Source organism: Musca autumnalis, unplaced genomic scaffold (assembly GCF_047663935.1).
Source record: "Musca autumnalis isolate F117 unplaced genomic scaffold, ASM4766393v1 scaffold_2, whole genome shotgun sequence".
Classification (NCBI taxonomy): Eukaryota; Metazoa; Arthropoda; class Insecta; order Diptera; family Muscidae; genus Musca; species Musca autumnalis.
This window is the reverse complement of record NW_027411755.1, coordinates 71972672-71994492: the sequence shown is the minus strand read 5'-3', so window position 1 is coordinate 71994492 and position 21821 is coordinate 71972672. Positions and strand designations below refer to the sequence as shown.

The 21821-nt window shown below is 35.5% G+C and overlaps 1 protein-coding gene across 2 annotated transcripts in view; it reads right to left on the bottom strand.

The window, feature by feature from the left end:
* The window catches only part of LOC141394081 (transmembrane protein 65), a 158491-nt gene that overhangs the window by 7530 nt on the left and 129140 nt on the right, over positions 1–21821 (bottom strand). The window contains exons 2-4 of one of the 2 annotated variants that reach the window (XM_073967918.1): positions 2222–2347; positions 1901–1942; positions 1771–1838 (exon numbers count right to left, since the gene is read on the bottom strand). In XM_073967918.1, coding sequence (XP_073824019.1) covers positions 1771–1838; positions 1901–1942; positions 2222–2347 — 236 coding nt within the window. The remainder of the gene's footprint in view (positions 1–1770; positions 1839–1900; positions 1943–2221; positions 2348–21821) is intronic. The other variant, XM_073967919.1, reaches the window with a different exon arrangement.

The window sequence follows — 21821 nt, the reverse complement described above, 5'->3', positions numbered from 1 at the left end:
TTGTGGAATCCATTCTTCCATAAAGCCTCGCATAATGAATTCTCCTCTATTTGCGTATGCTATAGATCCGCCGAGATGGATCCCTTTGGAAAGAAAGGAAAGCCAAATCCCTTATTGAAGTCGCAAACCTGACTCCTCTTGACTGCATCCAAGGATCACCCGAGTACCGAATTTCTTTCCTAGCAATAGGAACAAAGGAAAAAAGTTAATCGAAGAGAGAACATAAATAAGAACATTTAACATCCACGTCCGTACACTCTATAATAAAATTGTTATCGAAGGAGGCAATTTTAAAGTTATCATAAATGACCTTTTTTTTACGTATTCTGAATCGTAGAAAAACATTTTCTGATAGTGACTATTTTATGATTATATTTTTGTAATTCAAATCTTTCTTGAATATTTTTTATGTAGTAGACCCTAAATATGGTAAATATCAATTACAAGAGGGATTAAGTGGAAAAAGTGATGTTTTTTTAATAACAAAATTGTTGATTCAATTTTTTTTGTTATTCGTATTTAACATTTGCATTACTAGCTTGTAAATATTTATAAAATTTAAGAAAAAGAGTTTTTTGAGCTTGACCTCAAGCTCAAAAAACTCTTTTTCTTAAATTAAATTCAAAAGGTCGAATAAAACCAAAAATTAAACTATTTATAAAATTGTTATATTCCCAACACAATTCCTGCGGATATTACTTCTTTCTGTTGAAGAATTGTTTTAGTTCCAAAAAATTAACTTGGAGGAGAATGGAGAACTTGGAAAGATTATAACTTCGATGCCGGTTTATTATGACAAATTTACTTGGGAACACAGGGCGTATACGTTGTGACAACGCTTATACACCACTTGGCACCGAAGAAATGACTAAGAACCCAGCAAAATTTATTTGAAGTGGTTCTATGTGAAGTAGTGATTGAATAGCTTTTATAGAAGCAGTCCACGCAGAGTCATGAAAAATGCATTCCGTTCTTCACATTTTGACAAAGTCCGATTTGAATACATTTCATAAAATTTTCACATTTTAGCAATGTTTACATTTATAATAACTTTTTGTAAATAACATTCTTAAGAACACAAGAAACAATTTATTGTATGTTATTTTAATTACTCAGCAAAATGTATCCAAAAATTTATGTGATACGCATTGGAAAAAGATTCAAGCTTGTCAGGATTTCCTAAGAGTAAAGGAAGAATTTGCTAGGGTAGATATGGCAGTAATTGGCGATAATATCAAATTATGGTATCGACACACAATGTGTCAATTAGATGTTCAAATCGCCCACTCTATTGTATATATTGTCAACAAAGCTGGGAAGATATTGCAAAAGATCGGATTAAGAATTAAGGATGTACATATATTTATAATTTTATGTCTTTGACCTAATAGTACGTTTACATATGTATAAACCGATTTAAAAACCCACTGGGTTTCAAATGTCAATTCCGTATACGTCAAATAAATCCTCATTAAGAAGGTTAACCCTGCAAAAGGTTATAATACAAGCAGGGCCTAAGTTCGACTTCAATAAAAATAAAATGTTATTTTGTGTGCACCAAGGGTGCCTGGCCCGTCAGGCTAATCAATTTGTAAACAAATCACACAAAAGAAACTTTCTTATAGTACGTTTACATATAACCGAATTTAATACACCCACTGGGCTTCAAATGTCAATTTCACTGTGTATACGTCAAAGCTATAATATACACGTTTAGATTTATGTCATTTACGTCAAATAAATCCTAGTAATAAATCGACTGGAACTTACAGCAATAATCATGGTGAAATTATCCAGAAAACCAAATGCAACAAATGGCACAGCATTTACAAAGAAAACTGTAAGATAAAAGGAATTATAATTACTTTTAGAACTTTAATTAATAATAAAATTAACTTACTTTTCCATAAATCCGCACTAGAAGGACTAACAGCTTTTTCGGCTATAAAAAATATAAAAACACAATTAATATAAGTTGACAATAAAAATATGAGTAAATATATATCAATTCATTTGCAAACACACAACAAGAGTCATGCCAATTAGAGTAGCAAAACCAATACACATTTCAAAAGAAAAGTAAAATAAAATGTTGTAAAGGTGAAAATTTGGTAAGTGTGTATTGAAGAGCATTATGTGTGTGGCGCAAAAGTTTGTGGTAAGTAATGGGTGCTAATATTAGTTTGTGTTATTTATAAAAATTGAGTTTTATCATCATTACCGGCTTTCATTTTTAACCAATTGTCGGGAAAGGCACAAAATGATCCAGTTGGATCCACTTCACCCAAAGCTGGTACTTTGGATAGACGACCAAATCGTGTACGCCATTGTGTTGCTGCTAATTTGCCTGTATGGCAAATCATGTTGTTGTCGTTTGTTGTGGGGATGGTGTTGTTGGATTTTGTGGTTTGGTGTTTGAAGGAAAAAAATGTTGTAATTGTGCATATAGTAGAAAAAAGGAGGTTTGTGTAATGTTGCCAAAGGTGTTTGTAGTCGAAAGAAAAGTACATGGAAATAGAAAAAAGTTGAAAAATAAATTATAATAAATAAATAAAAATAGGTTGGTAATAAAATTATTCTCATTAAATTTTTAAAAAAATATTAATGAATTTAAATTTATGTACGATTTTATGAAATGGATAAAGAAATTACAATAAATTTGCAACAATATAATAGAATTATAATAATATAATATGAAATATGTTATGATATCTTCGCCTGCCGGACTACCATGTGTGAAATTATCGTCTATTTGACATTCGTTATTATCTTTGACCTACAATGGCGATAACTGACCTAACTAACAAACCGAACAGAAAATGACAAGTGGTTTTAAGCATGTATTTGTACATTTGTGTATGTCACAGAACAGAACAGAACATATGTTATATACACATATTACATACATATATTACACCACATACTATGTACTATTATTCATTCACAATAAGACCATATGATTGTTATTATATCACAATACATGTGTGTAAATAAGCACCTTTGTGACATGTTTATGGTCGTAATGCTTATTTAGATTAATGTCAATCTGTATACACCGCCATATACACATGTATATACATATGTTTATACTTTCGTGTACAAAGCAGTGGTGAATTATTTACAAACACATATTTTCATATATACATAGTATGTATGTGTGCAATTCTTTAGAGTACAACGTTGATGCCAGATAAATATAAGGATTCATATACATGTACATAATGATGTTCATGTTTGTGTGTACATTTGCTGCACAGGATAATTTGTACTAATACTATAGTAATGTACATATGATACACATACCTAGATATTTTTATCAAGAAAACAAATACCCAAGACATTGAAAATTCGTACAATTGTTATTAATATAAAATAATGAAATTTATTGATATAAAATCAGGCAGGGCTGGGAATTGTTATATTCTCATGTGAAAGATGCCTCCCAGTTATAAAAGGTTTGACTGTAGTAATATGAACATATGTAGATAAATTGCACATAAAGTAACAATTTAGTATGTATTGTTCAGAACAGGAAAGAGGAGCAAATAAACAAAACATAATGCATACAATATGAATTGAAATATAAGTAGGATAATAACATTATTGTTAAAACATACACACACATATGTATGAATTCAAAGGAATAGCAGATGTGTGTAATTTATTTATTTTTCGCAAATAAACGAATACAAATTGGTAGAGTTGGTTCAACTCTTGGGGAAAAATAAATATTTAACAAGTAAACCCAGTAAGGAAAGGATCAAAGTCGGCCGCGGCCGACTATGTGATACCCTACACCACTGTGAATATGTAAAATATATATGGGAGATAGACATGTATAAATCTGAACTGATTTCGATATAATATGATACACTTATTAGGGTGTTTGGAGCAGCAAATAAGTGAAATCGGCCGAAATATATATGGGAGCTATATTCAGATCTGGCACATTTGGCACATTTATTTTTAAACCGAATTCAGTCACACATTCGAAATTTCATCGAAATCAGATATAAGTAGCGTGTTTGGTGCAGCAAATACGTGAAATCGGGAGCTATATCCAAATCTGAACAAATTTTCATCCAAAAACAATAACATTCCTCCTATGTCTACAAAAATTATATTCTGCAATTTTTAGCTGAATCGGACAATAAATATGACATGTACGTACGCACAGTGGATCCATCCATTGGCCAAAAATAAAAAAATGAATGTCAAAATTTTGTTACAACATCTGGCAAATCTGACAGCTATGACATGGACCTTTTTAAAAATATATTAGTTTTTGTTTCATTCGAACGAGATCTTCTTCAAAAGTCGGAAAATCTGACTAATATTTTTTGTTGTGAGTACAACCTATATTTTAAGTGCAAGTAAATATATTCAAAATATCGCGAAACTAAGACGAATAGCAAAATATTATAGTGGATTTTGAAGAAGGAGGTAATAGCATAATTTTCATTAAAAATAGTATTTAACGTGTTGTGGAGTTCTAGTTAGCCACGTATTTTCTTAGTGCATTTTGTTATGCCAATTCGATCATATACTTAAATTTGACCTAAGGTTTTAGTCATGATGCCTACCAGTGCCCACCTCGGGTCGATTTAACCGGAACGTCATTCTGCCAGTCTGGCTAGTGCGGACGAAAACCCTCAAACGGATCTACCGATTTTTTTCAAACTTTACTTACTTCCATAAGCCAAACTAAGAAAAGATCTCCAATTCTCTCTGTTTGTTGCTTCGCTTTTCTTCCATGGTAGAACAAGAAAAGGTAACAGCAATACCCAGCTGGCTGAACTGGGCTGTAATGTTAGTGTCAAATTCTAATACTACATTTTATATATTTATTTCTATGTTCGATGTATATTAGGGCTATATATTTTTTGAAGAAAAAATTTATTCATCAGAAAAAAAAACTATTTCCCATAAAGACTTCTTCATATCATTGACATGTTACCTCCTCCAAGTCTGAAAGACGTGCCGTACACTAAAACACTGCTTATAGAGGCGGTACAATATTTGTTAATATGTGTAGTATTTTTTTTTTTAAACTTGAAAAGAATAAAGCCCTAATAAACGTGTGCTATTTTGTTTTCAAAAACAAAAGATTGAAGCCGCTTCTCCTTTTTCGATGCATTTTTAGCGACCCCAAAAATTTTTGCAAGAATTCTACTTTCTGCGAGAAATTATACATTTAGTGCAATGATATGGAAACATTCAAATTGAAAATCTAACATTACAAACAAAAACAAATTTCTATGTGGTTGTTGTTGAGTTGTATTTGTTGTAGTATTTACTTTGCCTGGTTTGTTCTACCATGCTTTTCTTCCAAACTTTGCACCTCGTAATATTTTGTCTTAACTTGGATCAAGTTTGAAGATGGGTCGTAACGGTTCACTCCTTCGGGTACCTCTCTTCAATAAAATTGTGGGTACGATAACTCTTCAAGAGAGTTACGGATTTGGCCCAATGTTTGTACATAGAAACATTGCTTCTAGACATAGATAAGGTTAAAATATGGACTATGTCGGTCCAAGCGCTCGGGTACCCACACAAAATTTAATTTTTTTTTTAAAGTGCAGTTGACGGATTCATTGGAAATTTGCAGCAGGTTGTGCTCGCGGCCGCTTTTGTGACGGTAAATTTTTTTAGGGGTTAAGTACATACTTCCTAAGATAATGGCCTAGTTTTACCAAAGGAACTACTTGTGGACCTGTTTATAGCGATATATAGTTTTTATGGGCATAACGGTAAAAAAAAAACTTCCGATGACCAACTAAAATTGCTGGTAGACACGATAACTGTCGAAAGTAGTTTCTGTCGTTTCTCCATCCTTTTCACATCCTAAGATTTCATTCAAAATTAAATCAAGTTTCAAGATGGATTATATCCTTCCAGTTAAAAATTTTGTATTAAGTGCAGTTTAAGGTTCTAGATTTTTTATTTTTATCGAAGATGTTTTCTGTAATTCTGATTACAACGAAATAAGTCTTCGGTGGGCCTTCCATACTTATCCCTAAACCAGCTAGATAGCTGTTCGGTCCAGTAATTATTGAAAGGGATGACTCTCAAAATTAGAAGAAATTGATCGAATTTTGGAAGAAATATTACGATGTACAAATTTTGGACCAATTTTCGCATGTTATCTAACAACAGCCAGTCAGCCAAATAGACAGAGCGACGAACAAAACCGATGATCGACTACAACAACTGAATCGTTTCATCCCAGCAAAAAGTTTGCCTCCAAAGAGGCAGTTAAATGATATGTACAAGTGATCTGGAAGTGCATCAAATTATGCATTTTCACTCATGATTTTTACAAGAGCGTGACTACTGAAAGAGGCACTCCATTGCACTGCATTTTAACTGACCCTTTGGCACTGCATTTAAACTGACCCTCTGGCACTGCATTTTAACTAACCCTTTGGGGTAGAATAGGAGGCAGTCCAAAGCACGTGTTTTGATACAGGCATTCTGCGGAAATTGTGCAAGCCATTACAAAATATCCCAGAACAAAAAATGCATTTATTATTTGTGTAAAACAAAAATATTAAGAACTTTATTATTTTTAACAGAAATTATGAAAATTCTCTATGAATTCAATCGCAAACATGCGTGTTTCCTCCGCTCTCCATTTAATCCAAGCTGAACTGTTTTTGTTTCATCTGCAAAATGGGTTGTCTTCCCATCACCAGTTAAGTTTTCGACATGTACTCCAGCAGCACTCCATTCGGAAATGTTCTTCTCGTGAGTTACCGGAAAATGTTCACAAATTAAATATTATTTAGTTTGTATTAACAAATGTTTGAAAATGTTAACACGCTTATCTCTTTTTGTAAAATGTATACCGCTGCATGTAGAGATGTACAAACTGATTTATGTACATGTAGGGATCTCTAACAACTGCTAATAAAATGTAGCGAACGGAGTGCCTTTTTCACGACTCCGTTTGGACTGCATCCGGATGCTGTTAAATTGTGAGGAATTGGAGTGCCTTTTTCACGACTCCGCTGATCTGCATCCGGTTGTTGTTAAAATATGACAAGTGGATGTGATTCTTTGGATTGCATCCAAATGCAGTTGAAATGTGAGAACTGGAGTGCCTTTTTCACTAACCCGTTTGAACTGCATCAAAACATGCCGTGACAGAACTAGTCCACATTGCACTACTTCCAATTTATTTTGCTGGGATGGTATAAAACAAAGTCACTGACACGGCCCATTTATAATTGTCGATTGTGCCCTGATTCCTATCACTAACTACCCCAAAATTTTTGGTGTAACGTTTGCACTGATTCCTACCCCAAATATTTTGGGTGTAACGTTTGATAGCATGATTAAGTCGGTCGAGCAAGCCACAGTTATTTGCAATAAGATCAGAAGTAGGAACAAGTTCCTCAAGTCGCTGGCCGGTAGCACTTGGGGTGCTGACAATGAAACCTTGATGACCACTTACAAAGCAATAGGCCACTCTGTGGTAAGCTATGCGACGCCAGCGTGGTATGACAATGTTAGCACTACGCAGTTCAAATCTCCCAGTATGCCGCCCTGATGTCGGCAACAGCGTGTCTTCTCGTGACACCAGTTTACCATATTCATGAGGAGCCGAAGGTTTTAACGGCGCATCACCACAACAGGATGTTGTTGATGCAGTACATGCTTGGGTGTTATCGCAGTGAGCATCGCTGGACGGGCTTCCGCCACCTAGGCACATCAGGAGAGATCTTTATGATCTAGAGAGAGAGAGAGGTCCAAAGGTAGAAAGCAGAACCTCTAGACCAACGAGCCTAAGGCTCCCACTGGACCCAAATGAGGGGTATAACGTTCAATAGCATGTTTAAGTCGTTCGCGCAAGTCTCAGCTATTTGCAATAAGATCAGAAGTAGGAACAAGGTCAGCACTATGCAGTTGAAGAATATTTAAATCTCCCTCAATGCCGCCCTGATGTCGGCAACAGGGTATCTCCTCATGACACCAGTTTACCATATTCATGAGGAGCCGAAGGTTTTACCGGCGCATCACCACAACAGGATGTTGTTGATGCAGTACATGCTTGGATGTTATCGCAGTGAGCATCCCTGTCACGATTTATTGGACAGTCTTCCCCCACCTAGGCAGGTCAGGAGAGATATTAATGATCTAGAGAGGGAAGTCCAAGGGTATAAAGCAGAACCTCTAGACCAACGAGCCTAGCAGGCAGGCTTCGATAGCATTCACACTGATGCAGTCGCGCAGGCAATAGAGAGATACAGTTTGAATGCCGGACTTGGGGACACCCCCATCCATCACAGCAAAAGAACGCCAAATGCCAAGGCAAACACATGTCCGAAATGTGCATTGAGACCACACTACACACATTTGTCTAGCTGCCCAGCTAACCCCATTCACCTGTCTCCTGATTCTTTATGGACACAAGCAGTACAAGTTGGCATTAAAGATAAGCAGTTCCAGCTCCTTACCCGATATAGTTATACACTTCGGGCTATAGAAAAAAGGCTTATGAAAACGAGCATTTTGACAGACTCACAGTGCGGAAGGACCAACACTTCAATGGGATGGCCAAGCGACCAATTATATCACAAATCATGATATTCAAATTTTGGGAGAAAATTTTGAAAGATCAGCTGGGCCTTCTAAATAAGTGAAAATATAAATATATATAATACTAGCGGACCCGGCGAACTTCGTCTCGCTATTAAGGAATAAAATTTCATACAAAAACTCAATTTTCGATTTTTCCCATTTTCCGACTTTTCCAGAGAGATTTTCCAAAATTTTCTTCCGTAAAGACCTTCTCCTCGAAAATACGAATAACTGACAAAAAATTTTACAGAAATCGGCCGAGCCGTTCTCATTTTATGAATTACTATACATTTTTTACACCATTTTTATATATATAGATGTGATAAGAGTACACACTAGACTTTCTATATTTCGAAACAAAATTACAGGTTCAATTCTCATGTTCCAGTACCAGAAAGGACGTTCCGGGCCATCATCACTGCTGCCGACGCTCGTTATATATTTTATAGTTGAATACCCGAAGTAAAACAAAATTTCAATTCTCATGTTCCAGTACCAGAAAGGATGTTCCGGGCCATCATCACTGCTGCCGACGTTCGTTATATATTTCATAGTGGAATAACCGAAGTAAAACCAAATATCCGACAAGAGGCGGTGGGACCAGAAGATGAGCGAGATTAGTTTCGTTGAGTTAACCCCAGGGTCAGTGAGCAGCTACTGTAATATTATTGACATTTGGTTGGGTGCTTATATAGACACTTTCCGAAAAAGGCTCACGGTGCTCTTGAAACAGTTTTAAATGGAAGGTGCTTACACCTTGGAAGTTTTTGCGGATTCTGAAACTGCAATGTTCATAGATGAGAAAAATCAAAAAACAAAAAAAAATCGCCGGAGCGCTTTTAAAATAAATCGCGATTTAAGTTGACATTTTTAGGGGTTGTTTAGGTTTTCAAGATTTTGCTTAGAAACCGCGAGCCTTTTCAAAATGGGACTAAGGAAAATGTTGTAGCTATACAAATTCTCTACAAGATTGACTTTTGTGATAATTTCGTAGGGTTTACCGTTATTGAGATATAGAAGTTCAAATTGGGACAATGAACTGACTGTATCGCCCCCTTATAAGACAATGTCATGAAGGGTGCGCCTTAACTAACTTTTGATGAAAACCGCTTACACAGGGAAAGTTTTTGTGAATTCTGAAACAGCAGTGTTCATAGATGAGAAAAATCGAAAAACAAGAAAAAATCGCTGTAGGGATTTTTAAATAAATTGCGGTCAAAATTCACATTTTTAGGTGTTTTTTAGGTTTTCACGATTTTGCTTGGAAACTGCAAGTCCAATCGAAATAGAGCTAAAGAAAATATTGTAGCTATGAAAATTCTCTAGCGGATTGACGTTTATTATTTGTTCCCAGCCTGTACCATTTTTGAGATAAAGAAGCTCAGTTTACATTTTTAGGTTTTTTTGTTAGGGTTTCGCGATTTTGTTTGAATACGGTAAGTCTTATCGATATGGGACCTGTGAAAATCTTAAAGCTGTGAAAATTCTCTACAAGACTGGCTTAAGTAACTTATCCTAAGTTGTAACATTTTTTTAGATATATAAGTTTAAGTTGGGAATTTGCAGCCATGACATTGTTTTATAAGGGGGCTATACAGAATTGAATTGAATTTGTATTGTCCCAATTTGAACTTCTTTATCTCAAAAACGGTAAAACCGACGAGAATACCATACAGGTCAATCTTGTAGAGAATTTTCATAGCTGCAACATCTTCTTTAGTCCCATTTTGATAGGACATGCGGTTTTTAAGCAAAATCGTGAAAACCTTAACAACCCCTAAAAATGCCAACTTAAATCGCGATTTATTTAAAAAGCGCTCCGGCGATTTTTTTTGTTTTTTGATTTTTCTCATCTATAAACAATGTAGTTTCAGAATCCGCAAAAACTTCCGAGGTGTAAGCACCTTCCATTTAAAATTGTTTCAAGAGCACCGTGGGCTGCTTCTATAGCCACTTTCAGAAAGGAAAGGTGCATGTATAGAGCCTTTCTGAAAGAAAGGGTGCTTCTATAGACCTTTTTATATTCTTCTCGATTCTAAAAAGTAAATCAAAAAATTAAAATTCCCTCTCATATATTATTCCTTTTGACTCCTTCCTCCTTGGCGTCAAGCGGCAAATTTACAACAAGAAAAACTCTTGACATTTACAATTTAATCTACTTTTTGTAAAATGCTTTTAGTCCCATTCTTGGAATACATGCCGGGATAAATACACATGACTTAACATGTGCACAAACGAAACAAACAAATATATTTCGCCAAACACAAACATTTCTTTACAAAAAAAGGAGAAAAGAAATAGGAAAAACCCCAAAGCCATTGTTGGTTATCATATGGTGAGACTTTTGCAAAAAGCTTTCCATTGCCATTTCCCTGCTTAGTAGGATCTTTGAACACAAAAGTGGTTTTACCACACAAACGTAACCAAACAAACAACCGATGTGAATTGTAAGATTAGTGTTGCTGCTATTACAAGCTAATTTGGTGAGGTGCGGTGTGGTATACATATGGAAAAGTTTTATTTTTATTCTCTTATGGGAAATTGTATTCAATCGGAAACAGTTGATATTAGGACCATGGATTAATTTAGGCTGCTAGCTATCAGGTTAGGGGGTATGAGGTAACACAAGAGGACATATTTGTGGGATTTATGACTTAAGAAACTAGGTTTAGTAGACAAAGCAAGAGAATGTTAAGTGCTTCGAAGACAAGGATGGCATTGTTAGGGGAGGGGAAGAAATGTTTAGAAAGATGTTTAAGATTAATATTGGGATTATTTCAAAACGAAATAGAAAGATGAAAATAAACTTAACGAATTCTGTTTGCAATATATGATAGAGTGTGGACATTACACTAAATCCTTGCACAAGTGGCTATCACCACACATTTTGCTAATCTCTGACCAACCTTCAATGCCTAGCAGGACAGTTATAACTGTAGAAACTGTTCGACATTTTGTTCAATAAATTAATTACTTTTTGTTTACTCCTCTAGCCTTTCAACCTAGACCCTTTGAACCTTTCGACTTTTGTTCGTTACAAAATAACTTAATTATGCTCCTAGCCTAAGCGGCCTAGGGTTAAAGGATAAAAACAAACGATGCACATTAATTATTAACTTCTTAAGCTATTTTTCACCCTTAAGCTGTACACAAACAAGCTTATGGTCATAGGGAAATTATTGAATAACAAGGAAAATTTAAAAGAAATAGTAAGAGAAGAATATGAGAAGCAAACAAGAAAGCAACTTCCTGGGGAAGGTGGGTCAAATTTAGTTTGTCTTGTTGCAATTCTATCTACATAAAATATGTATGAACGAAATTGTATGTAACTCCTTGTGGAGATCATGTTTATAGTGTTTATTGACAAAGTATGGCAAGGAAAAGGAAATGTTCAACAACACAACAACATCAACTTTCTTAGTCAATGAACATTTCGATATTATGTTCTTGTGTACAACAACACATCCTGTAAAAAGGACACCAAAGAGCCAGTGACAAGGAAAAAAAACGACACATAAGAGATACGAAAACATTGTCAATACTACTTTATTTTGTAATTGACAGTGATGGATGTATAAAGGATGCTGATTTGCTATGGGAAAAGAAAAAAATATGTGAGGCCAGGAAGCAAAAAAAGTTCATAGAGCAAACGGTTGTAAGTTGATTATAGACGCTGGACCAATGTGATTTAGCTTCACAAAGAGGAAGTTAAGTTCTGGGAATAAACATAATTTAGTAATTTTTACTCAGGCTTTCTATTAGGAATTTCATAAAATTCTCAATATTAATTCGTCCCCAGAGAAGCCTGTTCGTGCAATCACGATAAAGCTTGGTGACATATGATAATAAAATTTTTAATTAAACCCTGCAGAAGGCAAGCCCGATTAAACAAACGTAACGATGAACTAAATATCAGATAATAGCCCAGTCAAAGAGCTAGTGTTTACCATTAGAAGCAACGTCCTAAAAGTCCCCATCGATCCCATGTGTGCAAAAAAAGTTATTCGGGGTCAAAGGTCATTTTTGGAGGCATTATTCATATTTTTTTTTTATTTTTATCAAAAAGTAAAAGTTGTAAATTTAACAATTGTCTACAAGAATGGTCTAGATATCGCGATCTAAAGGTCAAATTATATATTATATATAAAAAATTAGCCGCGTTAGTACATTATGAGGCGAACCAGTTAAAATAACCACACTATGTGTTACGTATGTCCATAAGCTTTCAAACGACATTCACTTTGCAATAATCGGTTTAGTAGAACCGGGCCTAACCCGGTTTTTATATCTGGCCTTTCGAGTAACCAGTGAACCGGATCCACCGCCCATGAAAATTATACAATTCCGTAATCAGCGCGACAAGCCTTACCTACGGACAAAACTTCAAAAAATCGGAGAGTTTTCGTTGAGGTCGTTTCCGTTGGGCTTACGATTACACATGTGGATTAAAATTTGAAGCAGTTTCGTTTATGGTTATACCCAATGCCCATTGAAACGAAGGCTTAATGAGTTTTGAATGACATTTTATTTAATTTTGATTTCGATTATTCTAATAGTTTCTCAACAAGATTTATGCCAAAACTTATTAAAGCTGGTTGACTAGTTGGTTTCCCAAAGGTTGATCTCTAAGTGATTTTACTTAGTTTTATTCTGCTTACGTACTACTTTTGAGAGCCGAGATTCTCGTCTAGAACACAGTTGCTTAAAATGGTATAGCGAAAGTAGTTACTGCATTGTTGTACTATAATAATAAATATATACAGGGTTGCATAGAATTAATTAAATATGTACAGGGTTGCATAGAAATATTTACAAGCTGAACAGCGTTGTATGGAATATGTACAATAGGCCGGGGCGATTTCAAAACCTTAATGGGCCCTTCGCGTTTCTGATTCCTGCGATTGAAAAAAGTCTACTAGAGCCTCCCGATTTTGACTTTAAGTATTTTATCCAGGTTTTTTATACATTTTGGCATATCAAGCTTTTTATAGAAAATTAACTTATGTTGAAACTGAGGTATGGGGTATTGTAACTCGCGATCAGTTTTACTATACCATAACTTTTGACCGCATTTCGCCAAAATAAACTGTTTTAGCCCGATTCACCGAGGGGTTTCTTAAAATAATAATTCGAGCGGAAGCTGTGGTCGTACTAATGTAAAAAAATCGGAAAAAATCGTTGAAATAAACGAGTTTCATTATGTTATTTTCCAATTAGTGGTTTTACAACACAATGTAGAGCTCTATGCTCAAAGGAGAAGTTAAAGAGTACACTTCAGAGTTGAAGTTTCTAATGTATGATTTTTTAATATATCCACTGTATCTACCTCAAACGGATGCTGACATTTTGAAACCAGAAAAAAGGGGTTTTTTGAATTTTTGCTCTAATCGGGACGCGCAGCTGGATTTCCCTAAAAGCTTATTATTTGATTATAGTTCTCGCGATTTCGCATTTAATAATGTATAACATGAGGGTGTAGCCCTCACAGGATCACAGTAATGTGCGCCTAAACACGAAATTTTTGTGCGTAAATTTTTCTCAAAAACCTATTTTTTTGGTTTGAAATTTACAAACGTCATTCGATTTCCGTGGAAACCCGCGTAAATTTAGTTTTTTTACGTTCTGAATCTATCAAGCCATGACGCGTAAAAATCCACCCACTAGATCGGCGGATATGATACCTCTCAAATTTCGAAAATTTGCAAAAAATTATTTTGAAAATATCGCATATTAAAACGCGTTTTGGATGTGTCAGTTCTACTTAAATAAATAGATCGATACGCGTGTTTAAACTGCGCGAAAACAGATATTTAAAAACTATCGCTAATCCAGAGATATAATTGATTTTTTCTAAAAATTAAGTGCGATGCTACATCCACGGTTCTTGATGGATCGCATTGAAACGGCATAGAAGGATGTATTTTTTAATGGTGATCATTGATATTGGATGCACATAAAATGTAAATGAACTTCGCGGAAATTATGACCATTTTACTGTATTTTGCACCCTTAAATGCAGCAGATGCTACATCGTGGCCGCCAAATAGAATTTGACAAACTGTATATCAAATAAAAGGGATTGATTCGCTGTGTTGGAAAATCGGATGCGCATCATGTCATTTTCAAAATTACACGGTTTATATGCGTCTCAAATGTTGTAATATTCAATATAAAATTATTTTAACGTTATGCCACAATTGAAATTCCTTGTGATTTAATATAAGGTTCTAATAATATTATCCAATAAGAAAACTATAAGCGAAAAATTTGTTACAACGGAATATCATCATTATTGCGTGAAATTTTGACGAAAATGCCAAAGAACTCAAACATTTTTTCTCCAACTTTTCCTATAAAACCATAAAAAAATAAAATTAGAATAATATGATTTTAATTTTTTCGTAATATTTTCTTCGTATTTTTGCATATAACATGAATACTATAGCTCCAACTTTCACAACTAAGGTTTCATTTTATTCCTCAAAATGTCTGGATGCTGTTATAATTGTTTTATATATTTTTCGTAACTATGAGCGCTATTTTTTCAAAAATATGTTTGTAAATACGTGAAATTTTTTAACAAATTTGATTTTTCGTGAATCCATTGAGACTTTGCGATTATTTTTTGCATCATCGCAAAGGGTACGAATTCAGTTAACGATTATAGGATATAACATCTAACTATATTAAGCCGCGATTTTTTTAGAATTTTTTCTTATTATCATAATTAAAACGGTCATATCTTTTGCGCGCAACGATCAAAGTTATTAACGAAAACAGATTTGGAATGCTGATTTTTTTCTTAGTCTATGTACCAAAAATCATTGATGTAGTATCAAAAATTTTTTTGATTTTTTTGAAATGGAAAAGACAATTTTAGGCATTTTTCCTGATATACCAGCCAAACCATTGAGATTTTCGACAAAAATTGTAGCCAAGACAGTAATTAATAACTCTCTAATACATCGCAAAAGCATTGGAAAACTCCTTCAGGCAGTTTTGGCCTTGAGAAGGTGCAAACTTTTCGACAAGTTTCGATAAATGGCATTGTGTTACAAAAGTTGACCAGAAAAGATTTTCAATACTTTTACCGTTATAAAAACATAAAACGAAGTGACACAAACGAACTAAAGGCATTGTCGTTGTCCATGGATCCTAACACGATATAATTTTGCATCAGAACGCTTGAATATTTATCTGGTCAACTTTTGTAACACAGTGCCATTTATCGACATGTTTCGAAAAGTTTGCACCTTCTTAAGGCCAAAACTGCCTGCAGGAGCGTTCTAATGCTTTTGCGATGTATTAGAAAGTTATTAATTACTGTCTTGGCTATAATTTTTGTCTTTGAGTTCGATGGAAAATCTCAATGGTTTGGCTGTTATATGCCAAAATGTCTAAAAAACGTGGATAAAAAATTAAAGTCAAAATCGGGAGGCTCGATTTTCACCGTAGACCTATGCTCTAGTGGACTTTTTTTGCTCAGTTCAATCCCAGGAATCAGAAACGCGAAGGACCCATTAAGATTTTTTTCCTTCCATACAAATCTCCCCGGCCTAATGTACAAGCTTACATACTAAAAGTTAAATTTAAACAAGTGAGCCAAGGCTATAGTCGGGTCGGGGCCGACTATGCGATACCCTACACCTACACTTTTTGAAACGCATTTAAGTGCATCGACAGTACAACTCAAATAAAAAATGGAAAAGTGGGATGTATGCCAACCATCAATAGGCTTCTTTCTCTGTTAGACCCCCATCAACCCCCAAAATTTCGTGAGGATCCGATCAAGATTTCGTAGTGAGATTGCACAAAAATGGAAAAAGGGATGCATTACCGACTATTGCGATATCTCTGTTGTTTGACATCGTTGTAAAGGTGATATTTTCTACTTTCCTTGCCAGGTTTTGCTTTCGATATACCTCCTACAGAAGGGAGATATTAACTTTGAAATAAAACGTTGGTCTTTTTCCAAATATTTTTTCACATTCCGACCCCTGAATAATATCCGACCATTATCAAAAATCAAAAGGTTTTTTCCTCTGTGGGACCCCCAATAACACCCAAAATTTCGTGGCGATCCAATTAAAATTGTGACCTGTAGCGTGATTTCCAAAAAGAGGAAAAATCGGATGTATTACCAAATATTGCGATATCTCCGTTATTTGGATACCTACGCCAACCTGCTTTACATCATTGTAATGATGGGATTTTTTGTCAGACTATGCTTTTGGAAGGTCCCGAACCAAAGCTGTGATATTCGTCATTATTATTAAAATCGCAAAAATTAAAAGTTGTGTTCTATTAGCGGCTTTTGCGATATCTTCGTTGTTTGACCACCTACGACAACCTAAGTAACATCGTTGCAAAGGTGATATTTTCTACTTTCATTCGCCTGGTATACCCCTTTTAGAAGCGGAGATATTCGCTTTGAAATAAAACGATGACTTTTTCTCCAAATAAGTTTTTTGCCCATTCCGACCCCTGAATATTATCCGACCATCACCAAAATCAATAGGCTTCTTTCTCTGTAGGATCCCCATTTGCCCCCAAAATTTCGTGACGATCCGATCAAAATTGAGACCTGTGGCGTGATTACAAAAAAATGATAAAATGGGATGTATTGCCGACTATTGTGATATCTCCGTTATGTGGCCACCTACGCCAACCTACTTTGCATCACTGTAAAGATGGGATTTTCTACTTTCATAGTCAGACTTTGTTTTTGGAAGATCCCCAACCGAAGCTGTGATATTCGTCATTATTATTAAAATCGCAAGAATAAAAAGTTGGGTTCTATTAGCGGCTATTGCGGCTATATTCGTTGTTTGATCACCTACGAGAACCTACTTTACATCATTAGAAAGGCGATAATTTCTACTTTCATGGCCAGGTTCTGCTTTTGGTATATCCTATATTGAAGCTGAGATATTCGCTTAGGAAAAAAAAGTTGTCTTTTTCTCCAAATAAGTTTTTTGCCCATTACGACCCCTAAATATTATCCGACCATCACCAAAATCAATAGGCTTCTTCATCTGTGTGACCACCATTAACCCTCAAAATTTCGTGACGATCCGATCAAAATTGCGACCTGTAGCGTGATTTCCAGAAAAGTGGAAAAATGGGATGTATTACCGACTATTGCGATATCTTCATTACTTGGTCACCTGCGCCGACCTAGTTTACATCATTGTAAAGATGGGATCTTTTACTTTCATAACCAGGCTTTGCTTTTGGAAAGTCCCCAACCAAAGCTGTGATATTCGTCATTATAATTAAAATCGCAAAAAAGGAAATTTGGGTTTTATTTGCGACTATTGTGATATCTTCGTTGTTTGATCACCTACGAGAACGTACTTTACATCATTAGAAAGGTGATATTTTTTACTTTTATTGCCAGGTTTTGCTTTTGGTATACCCCGTATAGAAGCTGAGATATTCGCTTTGGAAAAAAACGTTGTCTTTTTATCCACATACGTTTTTTGCCCATTCCGACCCCTAAATATTATCCGACCTTCACCAAAATCAATAGGCTTCTTCCCCTCCGGAACCCCCATCAACATCCAAAATTTCGTGACGATCCGATCAAAATTGCGACCTGTAGCGTGATTACAAGGTTTAGATGGACAGACGGACAGACGGACGGACGGACGGACTGACGGACGGACACACATAGCCAGATCGACTCAGCTCGTCGAGACATTCATTATACCCTACACCACTATGTGGAGAGGGTATTATAAGTTGGTTTTGGCCAAAAAGTTTGTAACGCATCGAAATAATGGTCGTAGACCCATACTTATATATATCAAAATGAATGTCTCGACGAGCTGAGTCGATCTGGCTATGTGTGTCCGTCCGTCAGTCCGTCCGTCCGTCCGTCTGTCCGTCTGTCCGTCTGTCCATCTAAACCTTGTAATCACGCTACAGGCCGCAATTTTGATCGGATCGTCACGAAATTTTGGATGTTGATGAAGGCCCCGGAGGGGAAGAAGCCTATTGATTTTGGTGAAGGTCGGATAATATTTAGGGGTCGGAAAGGGCAAAAAACTTAGGTGGATAAAAAGACAACGTTTTTTTCCAAAGCCAATATCTCAGCTTCTATATGGGGTATACCAAAAGCAAAACCAATGAATGAAAGCAGAAAATATCATCTTTCTAATGATGTAAAGTAGGTGCTCGTAGGTGATCAAACAACGAAGATATCGCAATAGTAGCAAATAAAACCCCAATTTTCATTTTTGCCATTTTAATTATATTGACAAATATCACAGCTTTGGTTGAACATTTTCCAAAAGCAAAGCCTGACTATGAAAGTAGAAGATCCCGTCTTTACAATGATGCAAACTAGGTCGGTGTAGGTAACCAAATAACGGAGATATCGCAATGGTCGGTAATACATCCCATTTTTCTATTTTTTTGGAAATCACGCTACAGGTCGCAATATTGATCGGATCGTCACGAAAATTTCAGGGTTAATGGGGGTCTTACAGATGAAGAATCATATTGATTTTGGTGATGGTCGGATAATATTTAGGGGTCGGAATGGGCAAACACTTATTTGGAGAAAAGTCAACATTTTACTTCAAAGCCAATATCTCTGTTTCTTTAAGAGGTATATTAAAAGCAAAACATGGAAAGGAAAGTAGAAAATATCACCTTTACAACGGTGTAAAGCAGGTTGTCGTAGGTTGTCAAATAGCAAAGATATGGCAATAGCCGATAATGCATCCCATTTACCGATTTTTTTGTAATCACGCTACAGGTCGCAATTTTGATCGGATGGTCATGAAATTTTGGGGGTTAATGGGGGTCCCAAAAAGAAAGAAGCCTATTGATTTTGATGATGGTCGGATAATATTCAGGGGTCGGAATGGGCAAACACTTATTTGGAGAAAAGTCAACATTTTATTTCAAAGCCAATATCTCTGTTTCTTTAAGAGGTATATCAAAAGCAAAACATGGAATGGAAAGTAGAAAATATCACCTTTACAACGGTGTAAAGCAGGTTGTCGTAGGTGGTCAAAAAGCAGAGATATGGCAATAGTCGATAACGCATCCCATTTCCGATTTTTTTGTAATCACGCCACAGGTCGCAATTTTGATCGGATCGTCACGAAAGTTTAGGGGTAAATGGGGATCCCACAGAGGAAGAAGCCTACTGATTTTAATGATGGTCGGATAATATTCAAGGGTCGGAATGGGCAAAAACTTATTTGGAGAAAAGGTCTACATTTTATTTCAAAGCCAATATCTCTGTTTCTTTAAGAGGTATATCAAAAGCAAAACCTGGCAAGGAAAATAGAAAATATCACCTTTACAACGATGTAAAGTAGGTTGTCGTAGCTGCTCAAACAACAGAGATATCGCAATAGTCGGTAATGCATCCCATTTTCCGATTTGTTTGTAATCACGCTACAGGTCGCAATTTTAATCGGATCGTCACGAATTTTTTGGGAGTTGATGCGGGTCCCACATAGGAAGAAGCCTATTGAAGGTGGTCAAACAAGGGAGATACCACAATAGTCGGTAATGCATCCAATTCTTCCATTTTTTTCAATCAAGCTACAGGTCGTAATTTTGATCGGATGGTCACGAAATTTTGGTTGCTTATGGGGGTCCCAGAGACAGAGAGGCATATTATTTTTGGTGGTAGTCGGTTTATATTCCCTAAAAGAAATGTTTACCAGTGAAAAGCTTATGCACAGGGATAGTGGTGTAGGGTATCACATGGTCGGCCCCGTCCCGACTATAGCCTTTGCTCACTTGTTTTGGTATATATAAGTATGGGTCTACGACCATTATTTCGATGCGTTACAAACTTTTTGGCCAAAACCAACTTATAATACCCTCCCCACATAGTGGTGTAGGGTATAATGATAACACTGTGCAACAAGGTTTCTGTGCGGTGGAAAATTCCTTTTGGAGATGAAAGCCCTTAGTGAGTATATTAAGAACCCAAAAGGAAATTTTCCCCATAGGTCAAGTTTCTGAGATATTGCGCGATGAATTTTTCGAATTTTCGCCTATGATGCTTGAGAAAATAGCTTTATATATCTTTTTGCCGTTATTGTAGCTTCGTTTTGAGATTACATGTCTTCAGTCAAATCGAATGGCGAATCTTTTTGTACAACAATTTATCCTTCTAACTCAATTCCTTTCATGTCCTTTTCGTCCTTTCTTTCTTGAACCGTAGTAAAAGTACCACAAGATAAGATTTTACAGCATCCAAATATTCCACAAAAATGTTGCTCAGAGAATTTTAGGTACGGTTCTCATTGACAACTAATCGATATTGTCACGTTTTCATTGTCTTTTTTGACATTTACCCGGTTTTTTTTTAGAAAAAACCTATGTTTTGTTTTTCTGTATATTCGTTATTTGTTATGTATTGGTAGGTAGATATACCCATTGGTTATCGCTTATATTGACATCTGGGATGTATCTGAAATATTTACCATATATAGCTCCCGATATGCTGAACACGTTAATAACAAATTTTCTTGGAAAATAGATCCGGTTATCTAATATTTTGAACCGGATATAGCGATATAAAACCCGGATTTTGTACCGATTTTAAGTAACCGATTAAGCTTATATGTATACCATTAGAAAGCTAATAAAATTGCCAATCAGGGAAAATAAATTTTTTGACAGCATCTTACCTAAGTTCGGTGCTAAAACAAAAAACCCGTATTTTTGAACCGTTTTTAAGGAAAAATATTACTGCGCGTAAATATGAAGATAAAAGCTTGGTGGGTGAAATATTCTTTTTGCCGATGAAAGTGGATGAAGTCAATATTATGAACCCGGAAGGACAGTTATGCCATAGGTCAAACTTCTGAGTTATGGCGCGATGCTTACATTCTTGATGAACTTTAAGAGCACGAAAATAAACCCGTAACATAAATTCCATTTAGCTATAACTCGGAAGTTTGACCTATGGCATAACTGTCCTTCCGGGTTCATAATATTGACTTCATCGACTTTCATCGGCAAAAAGAATATTTCACCCACCAAGCTTTTATCTTCATATTTACGCGCAGTAATATTATTCCTTAAAAACGGTTCAAAAATACGGGTTTTTTGTTTTAGCACCGAATTTAGGTAAGATGCTGTCAAAAAATTTATTTTCCCTGATTGGCAATTTTATTAGCTTTCTAATGGTATACATATAAGCTTAATCGGTTACTTAAAATCGGTACAAAATCCGGGTTTTATATCGCTATATCCGGTTC